The sequence below is a fragment of the Strigops habroptila genome, chromosome 12, assembly GCF_004027225.2.
Source record: "Strigops habroptila isolate Jane chromosome 12, bStrHab1.2.pri, whole genome shotgun sequence".
NCBI classification, from domain to species: Eukaryota; Metazoa; Chordata; class Aves; order Psittaciformes; family Psittacidae; genus Strigops; species Strigops habroptila.
This window is the reverse complement of record NC_044288.2, coordinates 2575527-2593970: the sequence shown is the minus strand read 5'-3', so window position 1 is coordinate 2593970 and position 18444 is coordinate 2575527. Positions and strand designations below refer to the sequence as shown.

The 18444-nt window shown below is 48.3% G+C and overlaps 1 protein-coding gene across 1 annotated transcript; it reads left to right on the top strand.

The window, feature by feature from the left end:
* The first annotated feature begins 303 nt into the window (after positions 1 to 303).
* EDN2 (endothelin 2) lies at positions 304 to 5859 on the top strand. Its single transcript, XM_030504883.1, has 5 exons — positions 304 to 518; positions 891 to 1023; positions 2170 to 2289; positions 3080 to 3184; positions 3954 to 5859. Exons 1-5 carry the CDS (start codon positions 455 to 457, stop codon positions 4063 to 4065), a joined length of 534 nt encoding a protein of 177 aa, XP_030360743.1. The 5' UTR covers positions 304 to 454; the 3' UTR covers positions 4066 to 5859.
* Positions 5860 to 18444: the final 12585 nt, after the last annotated feature.

The following is an 18444-nucleotide window of genomic DNA, read 5'->3' as shown; positions in this document are numbered from 1 at the left end:
CAAAGGGCAGCTTTCCTCCCCATGCCGCTTCTCTCTGCCCCATAGGAGGACCCACGTGTGTTTCGCGCAGGCTGCGGGGCGGGTGTCCCACGGGGGACAGGTCTACCCACGGTGGGGACGGGTCTACCCACGGGGGCGGACAGGTCTACCCAAGGGGGAGGACAGGTTTACCCGCTGGGGCCTCCCCGCCAAGCGCCAGCGCCCCCCACGCGTGCCCGCGGCCGCTCCACGCTGCGGGGCGGAGCGGGGCCGTGACGCGGCGGCGGCCGCGCTATAAAGCACCTGCCCGGCGCCTGCGGCTTCAGACGCATCGCGGCGGCTCCGGTAAAGCACCGTGCGGAGGAGCAGCGGGAGAGCTGGGATTGAGAGTGGGGAAAGAGGGGAAAAACGAGGAAAACACTTCCAAAACTTCCAGCTCCTTCCAGCGCAGCCCCGCGCCGGACAGACCCGCGCCATGCCCAGCTACCCCGCCGGCGTCCTGCTGCTGGGGCTCGCCCTCTGCGCCTTCCTGGAAGACGGTGAGCCCCGGGCTGGGGGGGGTCTCGGTGCCCCGGGGGTGCTTGCCCTGTCGGGGCCACCCCTCCGCGCCCCTCGACTTGGGGAGTGGGGCTGCCAGTGTGCCGGAGGGTGCCCGGGGTCTGCCCCGAGGCTGGCGGCGGGACGAGGGGCATTGCCCGGCTCCTTTGCTCCGGGGTAGCCCCTGCAGGCACCAGGGTTGTGCAAGTCCTTTAGGAGCCTGATGGGTGAAGGCTGCACCTCCTGTAAAACCGCCTGCACGCTGAAGTCGCTGTAAGCCTTACGGGAGGTGTAATTGCAGAGATGACAGACGGACAGGCACTCCAGCGCTCTGCACCGAACCTGCAACTCATCTCTTCCTCCTTCTGCTGCAGGTATGGGCCACTCTCCACTGGAGTCCCCTATGGCTGCGCACTCGAGGACCAAGCGATGTTCCTGCAATAGCTGGCTGGATAAAGAATGCATCTACTTCTGTCACCTGGATATCATCTGGGTCAACACACCTGGGTGAGCAGGAACATAGCTTTTTGGGGGGGGGGGGGACACAACTCTTGGTGAGTAAGTGACTGTACTTTCTGATAGAGGATGGGGTTAGGTTAGAGGAAGGTGGGAAAGGGTCCTGGTTGTGAGAGGCTTTTGTAGCACCTGCTCTGGAGAGCACTGCTAGTCCAGTCTGTTCCAAAATCTAGATTGGGACAAGCCGTGCTTCTGCTCAAGAGTTTCAGTATAACGCGCAGGGCAGTGGGATGAAAGCCCAGGGTGCTGCTGCCTCCAGGGCTCATCTTTTTCCAACCTTTTCTGTAGCTCTGCAAGCTGAAAACAACTTTGAGGTGTTAGAGCTGCAAGTCAGAAAGTTTCTCTACTCACTTGCACACTGTAACCCTGGCTGCTGACTGCCAGCATTGTTAATGAGACAGTGGTGGGCTGGCACTAACATCCTGTGGCTGCCAAGTACTGCCCTCAGGAATGCTAAAGCAGCTTTCCAAGCTGTTTCAGACCAATGGCCATCACACTGTAGCAAAACACATGTACTCAGGTGTGGTTATAATCACGCTTACTAACGTGCAATTACAACTCGCTGCTTGCTCGGAGAATAGTTGCAGACACTGCCAATCCTAAACCCTCTGGGAGAGTAGATCGCTATCAGAGATGGAGCGGGGAATGTGCTAACAGCTCTGAAAGCATGCTGTGATCAGAAGAACCTGTTATGGCCCCAAGACATCTTCATTTGTACCATGTCCTGTGTGTTAAAACCCAGGGAGGTGGGGAAGGAAAGCACTGACATCTTGGTGCTTAAGGAACTGGCTGCTTGCTGCTGGTGGATTGGGGCAGTGCTTTGCCATGCTGCCAGCTCACCCAGCATATGTGGTGACCCTTGCAATGGGTGTCTGGGCTGCTGCAAGGAGAGAAAATTCCACTTGCAACCCAGCACATACTGGTAATCTCCGTGGGAGGGGTAGGGTGGAGAAAACAGTAGGTGGGAGAGGAGCTGGAGTTTAAAGGCTTAGACCTATCAGTGGCCTTTTCACCTTATGTCTACAGACGAGTCTTTTATTATCCTGGCACCGGCTTGGCTGCCTCCCAGGACTGTGTTATAAACCTGTGGCTAATAAAGAAGGTAGTTGCATAGCTGATGCCTTTTGTTTTTAACAGGCACACCGCTCCCTATGGCTTGGGGAGCCCTCCGAAGCGGCGCAAGAGATCGCTCGGCAGGTGTGAGTGCTCACACTCGAGGGACAGCATCTGTGCTGCCTTCTGCCAGGCGAAGCCTGGGTAAGCCAAGGGGGTCCTGGGGATTTCTCTGGGGGCTGCTCAAGGGGGGTGCAAGCAGACAGGAGCTGGAGGAGCTCTACAGCCTCTCTGGGGATGGCTGTGCAGCTCTTAGCAAACAGCTGGAACTTGTCTAGTGGCTTTCATACCCCTCCCAAGAGGCCCTGGCAAAGTGTCGCTAGGGTATTCCTATTGTACAATAGTCTCCTTACTAGGTGATATGAAGCAATGCTACCTCTATCCGTTGGCAGGAGGCTGAGGAAGTGAGGGGTGCAAAGGGGGGAGCTGGCAGCATGCTGGGAGAGGGGCAGGCGGAGGGTGTCAAACTTTGGGATACCAATGTCTCCTGCATGGCTTAGGTGGGAGAGGCTGCAGGAGAGGAGGACGATGTGAGCTGGGACTTAGAAGTCAAATATCATCTGTAGCCAGCTCTTTTCATAGTGCACATGGGCTTTTGGTTGTCTTGCTCCAGCCAGCGGCATAGAGGAGTGCTTGCACTGTGGGGGAGGTGGGGAGCAAAGTCATTGTAGAGACCTGTCACTAATTTCATAGCAAGGCAATAGTTAAAATCCCCAATCATTACGTATGACTGTGAATAGAGTGAGGTCTGACAGAAGAGGATGGCAATAACAGTGAGCTATGAATAGCTCTTAAAAAGCTGCAATTAACCCTTCAAATACATTCATATAACTGTCTTAGTCTGTCACTGGTGATGTTAGAGCAACACTCCCCCTGGCATGTGCCATAGCATGGCTGGATGTGAGTGGCTCATGTGTCTCCTTTTGCTCATTAGGTACCTTCAGAGTCTGAAGCTCCCAGTGAGCTCTGGAGCATCAATGAACCCTCCGCAGAGCAGTGGTGTGAGGCCTTCCCATCATGGCCTGCTGAGAGCTCTCAGGTGAGCATGCCACTTAACCCCACTCTGAGCATCCCTCATGAGCACTTTAAAATCTGCTTTTGTGACCCCAGGCTGTGGTTACCACTTGGATTCAACCTGACTTCCCTCTCTTGTCATCCTTTAAATGAGTAGGCTTGACTATTTTTGCTCTCTAGAATTGAAGGCTAACAGCTGGGGGAACCAGGGTTGGTTGTGTCCTTCTAAAACTAGAGGAATATCACATAAAATGTGATTCTTGATTGGAGTGGGAAGTTCCTCTGATATCGAATGGGTGACATACAAGAAGGGGAGGGGCAGCACCAGGTAGGAACTGATTGATTGGGCAGCAACTTTAGACCAAAAGCTTTTCTCACATCAGTGAGTTGTGGAACTCGCTGCTGGAAGAAACTGTTGACACCAGGAACATAAATGAGTTAAAGCGAGTTGACACATTGAAGGACTCATCGGTCTGTTGGTGACAGTTAAATCAGATGCAATGGGAACACTTTCTGAAAGGCAGAACTGGGGAAGCATCACTTGGGTCATACCCTGCTGCAGGGCTCCTTGGATTCTCTGCCACCAGTGGAAAGGGGATATTGGGCTGGATGGATCTCTGCTGTGGCTTAATACAGCTGCAGCTAGAAATTCTCCCTCCTCCTTCCCCCATCTTCTGCCTCAGAAAGTATCTTGGCAAGGGGTATATAAATATGTTATGTATATTTACAGGATGTTGCTGTGTGGTAGGAAAAGGGACTGGAGAATGACCATCGTGTCTCTTCTCTGTTTGCAGGGATCTTGCCATCTCCGGCCTGCAGTTCAGAAAGCATCAGCAGCGTTTCCGGAGGAGCGCACAGCCGGCAGTTTTGCCTTGGAAGAAAAACATCTGGAAGAAGAAGAGATAAGAAGCAGGTGCATGCCAAGTTCACCAGAAGAATCTGGGAGTCCTGTGGGTGCCACTAACTCCACTGTTGGTAGTTAGAGCTGAAGGAAAGGCCATGAGTGGAAGGGGGAAGAAGTGGAAGTCTCCATGCTCCTGTTGCGTGAACCAGTGCTGAATGCACTCCAGAGACTGTTGTAAAGGGAAAACTGTCTCTCTATACAGTCACAGATGTGTCGTGGAGCTGAATTGTGCCTTTTTGGATCAGGCAAGGGTCTTGCTGGAGGAGTACTAGCTTAACTCTGCACTGGAGTCTGAGGCAGAGGGTCAGCCCATACTGGGCAGCTGAATCACATAGAAACCAGGCAGCTCTGTGCGGTTCTGGACCTGGCAGCACTGAGCCCATAGCTCTGGCCTGGTCTGCTCTGCCATTGAGCCATGTCCAAGCATGGTCCCAGCTTGGCCCCAGTCAGAGGTGGATTGGCTGGTCATTGTAGACGGGGATAAGCTGCCTCCAGCGCATGCCCGCCTTTGCACTTTCTTCTCTTACTTGCCAGGCAGTGTGATGTGCGTGTGAATGAGACTCCCATGGTAAAACAGCTCCCAGTTTTTATTAAAACAAGTGTATCATCTAGAAGCCTGAAAGCCGACTGAGCAGTCAGTGACGTTCCTTGGCTGAGGAATTAACTGAAGGGCCGTCCTTAAGTGGCTCTCATTTAGGTGGAGGATAGCTTGCTTACACTGGAGCTTGCATCAAATCCAAGCATGACCCCTGCCACTCAGTGCAGCAGCAGCAGGGGGGAGGCTGAAGCAGAGCTGCATTTCTGCAGGAGCCCCATGCATGTAGTCTGGGGGAGGGAGCCCCACTGCGTCCGAGCAGGTCTGGATGAGTTCCCTGTCTCATCTCCTTGGACATACCCTGGGGTAGAGTACGTCCAGCTCTTAACCTAATATCCCAGCTTTCTCTCAGCTCTGCCTGACAGGAAAGGCTAGGGGCAGAGAAGATGGGTGGTGAGAAAATAGCACGCAAAGGCTTGCTTGCTGCTTTGCTTAGATCAGGTCTTGGAGTTAGACTCCATATAATAAATGACCAATATATGGGTAGCATGTCACTATGAGAAGTAGCCTGAACAGAGAATGCATTAGGCAAGGGGCAGCCTGGTGGGATTGATGTGGAGGAAAGGATTGGGAAGAAGAGAGCACAGCACTGTCTGCACAGCTTTAGAAGAAAGGCTGGGATTTAAACCCATGCCAGGGTTACGGCTGCCTCCCAGGCCATGGAGCAGCACGGAGCTGCTGGCTCAAAGGGAAGGAATAATTTGGAATAAGCACTGAGCCCAGGACCTAGGAACTGATCTTACAGGAAAACCCATCTTGAGGCTCTGGAGCTGTACCACAAATGCACTTTTGTTTGCCTGGGCAGATTTACTTATATTATAAATCGTGGCTGCAGATCCAGTTAGTGCAGGTAAATAATTGCTCTCCTGGAACCACTGTTGAGTCCCTCTTGCTGCCCAATCCAGTATTACACATGAGCATTTTAAAAGGCTGCTTGAAGCTGATGGTGGACCAAAATCTGTGGCTGCTGCAAGTGTAGTCCCATTGGACATACAAAATGCTTCTTTGATTTCCGCTTTAAGCCCTAGGGGGGGGGAAATGAGACCAACTGATTGTATTGTAAATGGCAGAGCAGACTCATCATTTGGTCCCCAAAGCTGCAGAGAATCTTTTCTATATTTAACCTTCTGAAGGTTTGAGTCATTCTAAAAAAAAAAAAAAAAAGAATAATCCTTAAAGGGTTTGTTCCAGAGGAAACTTTGCACATGGTTTAATGTGAGCCTAGTAATTTAAAATAAGACTACTGCTGTAAAGTACTATGTATATCTCCTTGTGTGTGCAATGTCTCATCTTTAAGTGACTTATTGCACACATGCCATATGTAGCATCCTGAAATCTGTGTATTTATTTAAATCTATTGATTTCTTTTTTTTCCAGACAGTACTTTGCAAAATATAATTTGTAATAAATAATGACAAAAGTCGATACCATTTTTCTTCCTTATTTGATGGCTGGGTGGTGATGGATGAAGTGAAAGGAATCCAGGTGCCCAAGAGCACTGTGAAAGTGACTGAGACAGCAGAGCTGGGGGAAAAGGGGGAGGCTGCGTACTCTTGTGAATGGTCCTGAGCAAATTTGTCTTAAGTCACAGAAGAACCTTAGTGAGCTCTTGGTCTCAGAGGACAAAGCATCCCCGTTTGGGCAGCTTGAGGCCCAGCTGGCTGCATGCATGACAGCACAAGGGGAGCATCACATTTGCTGTAGGTGAGACTATAAGAAATGCTCCCCAGCCCTGCTACAGCATGTGGGCTTGAAGGAAGACATCCAAACAGGGAGAAAATTCAAACTAATACATTTTCGGATGGGTTGGTGGTTTTTTTTCTGGTCCTAAGATCAATGAACAGAGGGAAATATGATATCAGGCTGAATGATGGAAAATCTTCTGGGGCAGGCTGTCCACATTCACTTGGGGAAACTCTGGATTCACTGGTGAGTGCTCCGGAAGGAAATACTGGAAGTCAACATGTCTGGAAAACCAGTTTAAAAATACTAGACATCCAGAAAAGTCCCCCAAGGCCCTGATCCCAAAACCTCAGACGCCATCCTTGCTGGGATCTTCTGTAAGGCCCCTCAGGTGTCCCTCAAGTGCTGAGGAACAACCCAAGCCTCACAGTAACCCCATGGCATTGCCTGCAACAAAGCCAACATCTATGCAAAGCTCAGCCCTTCGGGTGCAGTTTTAATTACAAGAGCTAATTAGGTATCACCCAAAGGAAGAAGAAAAGGGAGATGCTTAAAAGCATCTTAATTAGGGGGAGAACAGAGGGCTCTTCTTATTCTGAGATTATTGAATTCAGTGATAAAAATGAGCTGAAGTAGGTTGAAGGAGGCATATTTTGTAAATTCTCACACATAAGAGGAAAGAACAGAATAATAAAACTTGACTCAAGAGAAAAATCCAGGAAAACATGAAAATTCCAAAGCCAGTTCTAGGTGTGATAAGGGATCTTTCCTAAGATACAACTGTTTGATTGAGGAGTCCTTTTTATGACTGACAATTCCCATAAAAGTGGACCCTGCGTGTGACTCTGCATGTTTTCTGCAGCTGGAGCTCCTGAAGAAGAGCCATGGCAGGACATGGCATGTGTCAGTGGGTAGTTCTAGCCGAGGAAATAGAGCGCTTGATTAAACTTCTGTGTTTAAAGTTGTCAAATCCTGTCTCTAGCTCAGTATCCTTGGACATGAAGACTATTGACTTGCCTGGTTGTCTTCAGCTGGCCGGAGTGAGGAACAAGTGTATCTACAGTGGATGTCAGCTGCACAATTCACGCCTTCTGCCACAGGCTGGTGAGCATTCTGCAGTCAGCTACATCCCACATCTTCAGGATCTCTTTGCTGTAGGGCAAGGAAAGCCATAGGTTCTTTGGATGCCATGCCCAGGTCTAGGCATCACAGTAACTGACCACAACTGGTCTTATCTGATCCAGGCAACAGTGAAGTATAAAACACTGAAGTCCCTCCCATGGAAACTAGGCTCAAGTTTAACCCTTAATCATTTCCCTTCAGAGGGGATTGGTGGGAAAGCTGGGGCAGCTGGAGCTGGCATAAAACTGTTGGGGGAAGCACATCTCCGTCTGTCACACCTTCCTCTGATGCTCAGCAGGAGCATTATACTACCTATGATTTGGCTTGAAGTCCTTTCCTCAACCTTACACTTCTTCACTGGCGAGTAACTGTGTGTTCCTCACTGACTTCCCTGAGGGAAAGGATTCTTGAAGTGGCAAGGTTGACTTAACCTGCAATAGAGCAACTCTGCACCCTTTAGCGCTGATCTCTCCTTTTCCCTCTAGCACTGACTTTGATGCTAAACTAAACCCTGGTGGGAAGAAGGAGCTGGTAGAGTCAGAAGAAGTGAGGAATGAGGTTTCTGATGTTTTTGTGACTTCAGATGGGTCCAGAGCTGAAAGATGAAGCTGCATGAGCAGCTAAACATCTGGCTGAGACTGAAATGTGGGAGGCCACCAGGACTATCAAGCTTTTGCAGGTGGAACGAAATCATCTTTCCTCCCAAATACAGAAACCTGCCTTCAGTGTATCCATGCATTCGCTTCATTATGACCCTAATAGCACATTATTTGCAATATGTGTTAACCAACTCAATAAGTCACCCTGATGGCTTTTATTTTTCTTTTCGGTTTCAATACATGCCATGAAAACCTCTAAGACTTCATTTCAGTAGCGAGACCATAACAGTTTAGACAAGTTTTGAAATGGTGAATAAGCCTCTCCCTGGAGATTTGATGGCAAGTACGAGGTATGCCTCTGTGACTTTATTATTGAAACAGAATGATCTCCCTCCAGCTCCCTTGGAGGGGGAGGAGGAGGAGGGAGCACACATGGAGCAATTAAGACAAATGTCTTTGACCTTCAGCAACTTAATCAGCTGCCGGTGCTCTTCCTAATAGTGTGCTAATGGTTAAGTTCTTCTGGATGCCATAAAAAGTGCTATAACTGGAGGCTACAATAAAGTGCTGATCAACCCATCAAGTGAGTCAATCCAAAAGTAATATCTGTCTTTGTAATGACTATAATAAAACCTATGCCAAAGCCAGGAGATGACGTGAATGAGAATGCTGCTTAATTATGCTGGGCTGCAATGCTGGGTGAATTTGCCACACTTGGGCAGAGTTGCTCTTGAGCGATATTCCCACTCCCGCATAGGAAAGCCAAACTTTATATGTGCGTGGCCAGTGCTCCAAGGACAGTCCTAAGAGGTTTGGGCAGGTGACATCTCCACCCAAGCTGACTTGAGTTTTGATGTTGTTGAATTTGGGCTGGGGCTGTTCATCCTGGGAGTCACTGCACCAACAAAAAGCAGGATGGAGACATGACTGTGACTCCCTTTTGAGAGGTTGGGGCTGGGAAGAGGAGAAGTGTTTATAAATGTTACATATCCTGGTGTTAAAGTAACCTAATATTTAATGCCATGGTACTGAAACAGGGTGAAAGGTCACTGAAGCACCCAACACAGCACCATGGGGTGAAGTAGATGAATGCTGTGCTAAAAGGAGATACACATAATGAAGCAGAAAGCACCCCTGGAGAGGGGAAAGGGTGAATCTGGGTGAATCAGAGAGACCCTTCCTGGGGCTGGAGACGGAGCTGATGAGCTGACAGAGGTTGAACACTGTCCCTGAGTATGTACCATGAAAAAGGTAATGATCAAGTACCCTTCAAAGGAATAACACGAATAGCAGGACAGGAGGATCCTCCCAAGCGTGCTGCCTTTTCTTGATCTCCCTGTGAGCTGAGGGCACTCAGCACGCCCAGGCAACAGCTCACCTCTTGCAGGATGGAGCAAGACCCACACTGGGCTTTCTCTCTGATCCTCACATCCTTTACAAACTCAGATTTGTCTATCTTGCCCTTTGCAAAGGCACAGATGAATAACAGGGTCAGTGTACAGTGAGTAAACCAACACTGGGATCTTAAAACTCACTGTTTTGGGAATTGTCCTTTTGCCCACAGACAATAGCGGAATCGGACGGAGCACGAAGGGACGGCGGATGCTGGGAGCGAGGCACCTGCTGCTACCGATGGAAGGATGGCAATGCTTTTCCTACAAAACAAAGCTGGTGTTTTGGGATCCCTTTGAGCACAAAGGTGCTCTCCAGGATGCGAAGAAGCAGGAACCTAATTCACAAACCCAGCATGGAGCTGGTGGAAAACATGCTGCAGCCTTTCAAGGAATTGTGGAGCGGATTCCTCCCCCATCAGTAAAGAAAACAGGATGCAGGCCACATTCCTGCTCGCATAGACAAGGCTCTCCACACCAGCACAAACACATTTTCTCAGTTCCAATTAAACACTGGCTTTCTATCACCTTTGCTGCTGATAAGGGTCTGATTAATGGAAGAATTGTCTTTTTTTTATTAAAGCCTTTGGTGCTAATTGTTTTTTCCCTCTCCCATTTCTTGTTTAAAAGGCGCTTTCGAGGAGGGCTGCTGATTGTGCTGGAAGTTGTATGGGAACACTTAGTCTCTTCCTGGTTTTGTTTTTGGGGCTAACTGCTGCCACTGAGACTAGCAGGTCCAATAGACAAATCACCTCTGCGGATAACCGGCAAAATCCTGCCCTTGTGCCTCCCGATAAACAAGTGCAGATTCATGTGTTTGTTCATGACACAGAAAGCAGCCAGAACAATGATTTGGTGACTTTTTGCCAGTGTTGTTTCCTCTAGAGAGCCGACTTCCCTTGTGGAGCCTCAGGTGCATAGCAACAGCTCAGCAAAACAAAAGCCAACCACTGCAAGCCATTAGAAAAATATTATCCCGGTCCGAAGGGTGAGGCTCGCCTTCCCATCCATGCCACTGTGCTGGGATCAGCTCCAGTGCCAAACCTTCCAGCGCCAGGGTGATTAGCCAACCATTCTCCTCCAGGTAAAGCTGCCAGAGCACTATGAAAGGCAGCTTCCGCTCCTAGCCCATGGGGGATGGTGCAACGATGTGCACGTGTCATAGTTTAAGAGAAGGGATGGAGCCTTAATGTGGTTTCTTTGGTCATCAAAGCGCCTTTGCTCTCTGCCTTCCATGGGGTAATGTCAGGTGGGAATGGCTCCATCATCATATTCCTTGTCCAGACTCTGAATTGCAGAGCTGAGATCCTGAGATCTCGAGATGTCCCTGAGACATGATCAGGGAGCCACACTGTTGCTCATGCCTCAGCCCTGGAGCAGGGAAGAAGTGAGGCCCTATAGTCCATGGTTCCTACAGAGCTGACGCCACCTGGAGTACAGATTCCAGCTCTGGAGCCCTCAGTACAGGAAAGACATGGACCTGTTGGAGAGGGTCCAGAGGAGGGACACAAAAATGATCAGATGGATGGAGCACCTCTCCTATGAGGAAAAGCTGAGAGAGTTGGGCTTGTTCAGGCTAGAGAAGACTCCAGGGAGACCTTGTTGCAGCCTTTGAGTTCTTAAAAGGGGCCTACATGAACGATGGGGTGAGACTTCTTAGCAGGGCCTGTTGTGATAGGATGAGGGGTGATGGTTTTAAAACAAAAGAGGGGAGATTCAGGCTGGATTTGAGGAAAAAAAATTCCTTACAATGAGGGTGGGGAAATCTTGGCACAGATTGCCCAGAGCATGGCTCCGGGGTAGATGCACCATCCCTGGAGACATTCAAGGCAAGGCTGGATGTGGTTCTGGGCAATCTGGTCTAGTTGAAGGTGTCCCTGCTCATTGCAGGGAGTTGGACTAGGTGGCCTTTGAAGGTACCGTCCAACCCAACCCATTCTATGATTGTATGATTCAATGACACCAAGACACATGGCACTCAGCCTCTGAAGTGCCCTTGACCATCCCTCTTGCGTGTGCTGGAGCAGTTCAGGTCTGCACTGTCACTCTGATCCTGGGGAAACTCGCTAGGAGACGGTGTTGAAATGACTGATAGATCAGAAATGCCTGAGACCCTGAGCTTCTCTCCTAGACATGCCAGCAGAGGGGAAGCACAGCCAAGGAGCTCGGAGGGACAGGATGTGAAGGAGACCAGCAAAATCAGTGGCTGATAAAGCAAATGGAAATTGTGAGCAAAGAAGGACTCAGTGAGTCTGGGCCAGTGGGGTTGAATATGCCTGAGTTAATGGGGGAAATGTGCTGATAAAAGCCCTGTCTAGTGCAGGGCAGGCTGCTGTCGTGCTCTCCAGGCTGGTCTCCCCTGTAGGTAGCTTTCAGACCTCACTGTGCTGCTGTGCCCACCAGGGCATTAGCTGTGTGCCTGCTGTATGCAGGGGGATGTGACCCAGCCCACACCATCAGTTTCTCAAGCTGTGCAGTGCTGCCCTATTATTGCTCCCCTTCATTCGCTGATAGATGACTGCCTCTCCCAGTCAGGCTGGCCATTTCCTTTCCTTTCCTCTTGCATTTCCACCTTTCCCTGACTGAAGCTTTCCACACTTTGTCTTTCCCCATTTCCAACCCACAGCTGTGGTCCCCTGCTCTGCTTTTCCTTCCCCTTTCTTTATCTTTTTACCTTTTTGTTGTTATGACTATACCACGATTATTTCAATTTTTTCCTTTCACCTTTTCCTCTCTTCTCTTCCTTGCTCTTCTATTTTGCTTTCCACACTTGCTTAGTTTTTAGATTGAAGTCAAAAAGAGGACATCAGAGTGAGAAAAGGGAAATGGGTGAGAGATGTCAAGACAGGAGACATGGAGCAATGAAAGAGAGAGAAGCAGCATGAAAGGGCAGCTCAATGTCAGCTTACACTTATGGGGTAAGTCACAGTGTCTACATCCATATTGCTAATGGCACCGGCCCCACAAGCAGATTCTCACCCCCTGGCTGGTGGAGATGAGCAGCTCATGTCCCACTGCTCAGGGGGGTTCCTTTAGGGCACAGTGCCTAGGTCCAAACAGCTCTCAGCATGGCTCTTCTCTGAGCTTTGTGGAAATGCTATTGTTTTTGTAGTGGTTTCTCAGGTCATAAAGATGGCTTTGTCACAGCATGATGTTTCAGTAGCACAATGGCGAGGACATGTGCTGTGTGTTTTCAAAGCCAGCAGGAGGGCATGGGGGAGAGCTCGTAGGCACCCAACGCTGGGAGAGATCGGGATGGAGAACAGGCTGATCCATGGTGCCTGTGGGGAGCCGTCCCTGGAGCACATTGTCTGCAGAATCACATCTGCTTTGCTTCAGAGAGGGTGATCTGATGCATCTGACAGCACAGATAGAGCTGGTATAAACCAGCTGAATGCAGCACTGGAGGGATGCTCTGAGGAAGAGCCATGTAAGCAGGAGTCCTCTGAGCAGCCAGGGGAAGGTGACACCAAGATGTGCCTGGCTTTGAATGGTGTGTTGTGCATGGGAGCCTTCTCAGTGGAAAGGGACCTCTGGGCAGGAGACTTGGAGATGCGGACTTCTCACAGAGAAGCCTAAAGGAGACTTGACCAAAGTCTCCTTGAGATAAAGACAAGCATTGGGTCCAGCACAGAACACTGAGCGCAGCTGTGACAGCCTCAAAGCCCGAGGGTAGGTGTGGGATTTTGCTTCCTCATTGTCATCACCTTTCTCACAGCATCACAGGACAGGGAGCTGCAGGCTTTTTCCACATGGACACTTTGGACAAGATGCTGCTGCCTATTTTTGGGGGACAGCTGATACTTCTTGCTGCCTCAAAGTTTTATTTTCAGAAGAGATCTTCATTCTTCTTAGCTCCTAGAGAGTTACAAGACCTGGGCCTCTTGTGTAAATTAGAGCTCTCAGCTCATACTAGGAGCCGACAGCAGGCCCAGTGTTCAGAAGCTGAAGAGTCTGGCTGGCTTCACGTCTGTTCTCATTTGCAGGCAAGAGACTGGGGACACGTTTCAGTGTGCGTGTGTACTTGGCATGTTTGGGACACAGAAATATTTGCATACACATGCACAAGGGGATGGGCGCAGAGATACAAAGAGGTCCAGGTCCAAGCTCGAAGCTAGGCATGCAAAACTTGAGTTGTAGCATCATCACTCTCCCTAAAGAAACTCAGTTTGTGCACAGCTGATTCCAGTTCTAAGTGCTCTGAAAGAGCCTATATGGGTCTTTGGGTCCAGCCAGAGCGCTCCTTCTCTTTCTCTTACCACTAATACCAAGGGTGCAGGAGACCATGAAAAAGCAGCACAAATAGCAAACCACTTTGGTGGCTGCCTGCCCCCCACCGAGCATCTGCATGGACTTGTCCAAATTCCCTCATACAGAGGAGCAGACGCATCTGAAGGTGCATACAAGACAAAAAGTTGCTCTTGCAAATTCACATCATTTTGGCTTCAGAGAGGTGAGCTGGAGGGCTGCAGTGGGGGGCGATTGAAGAGTTTCTGGGGCCATGACTCTGTGGCACACAGGCGTAAAGCTTGAGGGGAGGTATGGAAACTGGGGAAAAAATGAAGAGCAGACTACTTAGGTAAAGGACACTGCAAAAGTTGTAAGTACTAAGAAATACAGTTCAGTTACCATTGTATTGGCCATATCCCTAGAGGGGTTACTAGAATACTTTTGCACTAAGCTCAGAAATGTAAAGGGTCACGAATCTGTATGAAAATGACTTCAGTCTAACACTGACTTCAACATCTGGCCATATAGAAGAATGTCAGTGTGGGTCTTTCTTAATTGTTTTTTTTTGATGTTGAGCCAGCAAATGTCATGTTTGAAGTGTGCTTTTCAACAGAGGCAGCAGGAGCATACTTTAATCTTTGTGAAAAGAACGTGGTCTCACATCACACCATGACTCTAGGAGTTGGGGATTTAAGGAAGATGTCAAATGCAAGTTGGAACGCTGATTGCTACATCCTGGTCTTGGGGAAGGACCCCACTTTCCACTTAGAATCTTGGAGCCTTAGTCCAAAGGAACAGCTATTTGTATATATCTTAAAAAGAAACACAATTTTATCCCTTAAGAAGACCTTCAGCATCGGATGTGTGTTTTGATACACCGGATGTCTAATGCCCCACTGGCTGAACTGTGGTTGATCTGCCCTCTCAGATCAGGGGTAGCAGAGAGTGGGCGAGTATGGGCAAGTTGGAACAAAACCTCTGCATGTGATGCTTTCTTCAAGGGCTGCTCTCTCTGTGTCACCTTTGAATTTTAGCCAATTTGCCTCTAGAGTGTGATTTAAATATTGTTGCTAATGTTTATGTAGGGTGAGAATGTTTTGATATTTACAGCATGCCTTCAGGCTGGGAATAACACTTGTCATCCAGAAAGGAGAAGGAGAAGTAGGGCCTGGAGGCCTAACAATGAACGGTAGATATTTGCTACCCATCAGAGATGTCCGGTCCTCCTTGAGATCCAGTTTATAGCACTTAATCACCTCAATTGACGACTCTGTAGCTCTCTTTCAGCAGACACCCTTGTTAATGGGTGGCAGCACAGAACATCATCTCATACACCCTGGTGTGTGCTTCAAACCTGCCCTGAGTCAGCCTTTGCTAGGGAAAGAGAGCAAGACAGGCCCTGTGGGTTCTGGTGTCCTCTGCTGGTCTTGGAAGAAGCCAGTTGTGTCTGGCATCATGATTTCTTTAGATCATTCCACACTGTGCATCTCTCAGTCAAAGGTTTAAACAGACCTCTGAACCCAGCATATGGAAAAAACCTTCCATAGCTTGTGCAGGGTTGGAGGGGGGATGATGGTGGAGTCTTAGCATATGCAGGGTGAATTATCAGATTTGTCTGTGGGTCTTGGCACTGGTCCTGCAGAAAGCATCATTAATGGTGAGGTTCAACACTGCACTGCCTAAACAGGGGTGGAAATCCTGATCTCTGTTTGGCTCCTTGGTCCATGACTCTGTGGAGAGAGGCACCTTGGATGAGAGTGGTGACAGCACCTGGGTGCAGACCCCTGTCTGTGCAGACCCCTGTCTGTAGCAGATGCCCAGGCAGGGACAGTGTGAGTGTTCTGCATGAGCCAGGTTCAGGGCTGCTCAGAGGTGTCACTGGAAGGTGGATTGGACCCTGAAAGGGCTGTCTGTGTTTTTTTGCCCAGTCTATGCCTTTCTCTGCTTAAGTGGGCTCCTTCTTGTGTTTTCTCCAGCAGCACAAGACCCTGGTTAGATCACTGAGTTGTGAAGACATAGGAATGCTGCTGGTCATAGGAAGGAGGTATGCAGGGAGATTTCTACCTGAAACCTTTGTCCTCTAGGATATCTCAAGGGCCTAAGATCAAACAAAGATTTCCTGGAGCACATTCGTCGTTTCCCTACCTCTTACCACCCGTTAGGTCCTGCCCATCAACATTTACATAACCTTCTGGACTTCATTTATTGTCTCTACCTAGGAGGAAGAGGCTGTTGAAAGCCTGGTTGGACATACTAAACCAGAACAGCTTTCTCTTCAGCCTCACAGATAGATCAAGCAGCTGTTTTGTGCTCAGCTTCCTCTCATGTCCATGTCTTCAGAGGCAGAAGAGGGATGCTGTTGCTGGCAGCATGGGGAAGCCTGGTGCTGCTGTGTTGGAGGCTATTCTGAAATGATAAGACAGTTTGAAACCATGTTTTGCTTATGACTGTAATCAGCCAGGAATGAAGCAACAGTCAGCACAATATCCTTCTGCTGACCTACCTATAACACTGATTTAGAAAATGGTCTGGTATTTAAAGAAGTAATTCTGAGAGCAAGGGATGGTGTTTCAAGGAAATTTATTATGGTTTATGGTCAGACAAGCACTGTAACTCTTGTCCTGCTTTGAGGTGGTGAATGATTAACTCAGTTTGCCTCCCTGTAGCATGAACGAGTTTTATGCATTTTTTAACTATATTTGTTACTTGAAAAGAAAGGCACCTGCTTCTTAGAATGTAGCCACATGCAACTGCTAACAGCTAGCTGAATGGGACCTTCAGCTCAAATTAATAAGCCTCAGCTTCTTGGCTTTTGCATTTATTGCAAAGGATCTCAGTTTGAACATCATTTGCAAGCAGTGATGAATTAGTCATGGTGGAAAGCAGAACTCTGACACCTTTGAGTCCTGGCTACTGACATCCACAGCATCCAAACCAGGCTTCAGAAATACAAAAGCACTTTAATTTCACCTGAAAAGTTTCAAATGTGTTTAATGAGTCTTTCTTTTACTCTCTTAAAACCTGTGCCATCACCAGAGAAGGAGCCATCAGCGACTGTTCCCTCTAACGCTCTTCGTGACTTGTCGCACTTTGAAGCAACATAAAAATATCATACTCTTTTCTCTGTGGCTGTTTTGTAAGTGATATTTGGAGATCTAACTGCTCTGAGTCTAGTACTTTGACTAACTTATACAGTCTCATAAAAACATACATATAAAATGTAGACTCCCAATATATGGATTATCTGAGTGCTAAGACAAGAGCATTTATTCTGTCCTCTCCACCCTTTGTATTGGTTTATGGCCACATGATTTAGAGAAAAGTTCATTGAAGCAGTTTAAGACAGTTTCAATTGTAGACAACAATTATTATAGAATGTTTGGCCACGTTAATACGTGTATGATGGGGATAGAGAAAGAAGGGAAAACAGAAGAAAATGAAATTTTAAAACCTCTTTACAAGGCTGTAGCAGCTTTCTGTATAGATCAGAACATCACTATTTGATGGTCCCTCAGCAGCATGTGCCTGAAGTGAAGAGAAAGTGATTCAGAAGCAGTGGTGTTTACATGAAATGTGTGCCTAAGGTGCTTTGAGCTTCAACCCTGTGCTCTGCAGAGCCTCTTGCCTTTCTGCCAGCCCCAAAAAGAGGTAAACCCAGAGTGACTTCTACAGGGAGCATCTAGTCAGAGGCATCTGCTCACAGGAGAAGGAAAACGCTCCTGATGGTGCCCAGTTCTATTACTGGTCTCACATGAAATAGTGCTTTTAGACCAAGAATACCAGATCTACCTTGGAAAGCAGGGGGTGGGTGGTAGTGAAAGGTTGCAAGAGCATAAGAAATGCATTCCCACTACACAGGTTTGTGGGACACTAAGCTTTAATCCTTTCCCAGAGTCAGGATGGAGATCTGTCAGTTGTGGAATTAAGAGCAAAATGCCAAGATTCTGGGTAATCCATTTGGAGAAGAGGAGGGATCTGAAGAGACCAGTTTGGCAATATATTATTTTAACTAGGCAACTACCCGTAACCTGCTGAAGTCTGAGATTTAAGGAGCAGTCCATACAGTGCTGAGGTCACTGCCTGAGGCCAGCAAGCTGGTTTGAGGTTAAAAAGTAATGTACAGCTGTAATTATGGAGCAGACCCACTTGGGTGGCAAGGTTCGTCTGTAGGAAGGAGATGGCTTTGGGAAAAGGAGTTTTCTCTTTGATAATCCAAGAGCTGAAGAGTTCACTTGATGCCATGAGTAGGTCCTTGAACGCAAGATGTTTTACAAGAACAGCTTTTTGCCCTTGTTGACAAAACGTGCTGGCATTCTGTCTTTGGTTTTCATGTTTTAAGACAGGGTGGAGATAGACAATCCCTCCTGGAGGAAATGGGTTTTCTTGCTTTGTCTCTGGTAAAACAGTGGTTCTGATCTAATCTCGTGATTCAGGGCTGATCCATAACTTGACTTTTGCTTGTGGGTTATGAATTCTGCTTTAACTCCCCTAAAGCATCCCAGATGAGAAAGGATTTTGTACAAAGATGGGACAGAGACACTCCAGCACCTCCTTATATGCACAAGGCCCCATGTTACCATCAGATTTGGGGTAAAAAAACTTCTCTAAGATTAAATTGCCAGGTTCATAACTTTCCCTCAGTTATTCTGAAATATAAGGAGACACATCATTTTCTGGGATCATCTCTCACCCACGCAATATCCTGCTGTCAGAGAGGCATGAGGATCTGGCCCTTCATCTTCCTAGTCTTCTCTGGGTCAT

Bases quoted from the DNA above. Each gene is read 5' to 3' on its own strand.
- EDN2 (XM_030504883.1), top strand. From the start codon at position 455: ATGCCCAGCTACCCCGCCGGCGTCCTGCTGCTGGGGCTCGCCCTCTGC. The intron at 519-890 runs GTGAGCCCCGGG...CTTCTGCTGCAG, and splicing joins CTGCGCCTTCCTGGAAGACG to GTATGGGCCACTCTCCACTG. The intron at 3,185-3,953 runs GTGAGCATGCCA...CTCTGTTTGCAG, and splicing joins GGCCTGCTGAGAGCTCTCAG to GGATCTTGCCATCTCCGGCC.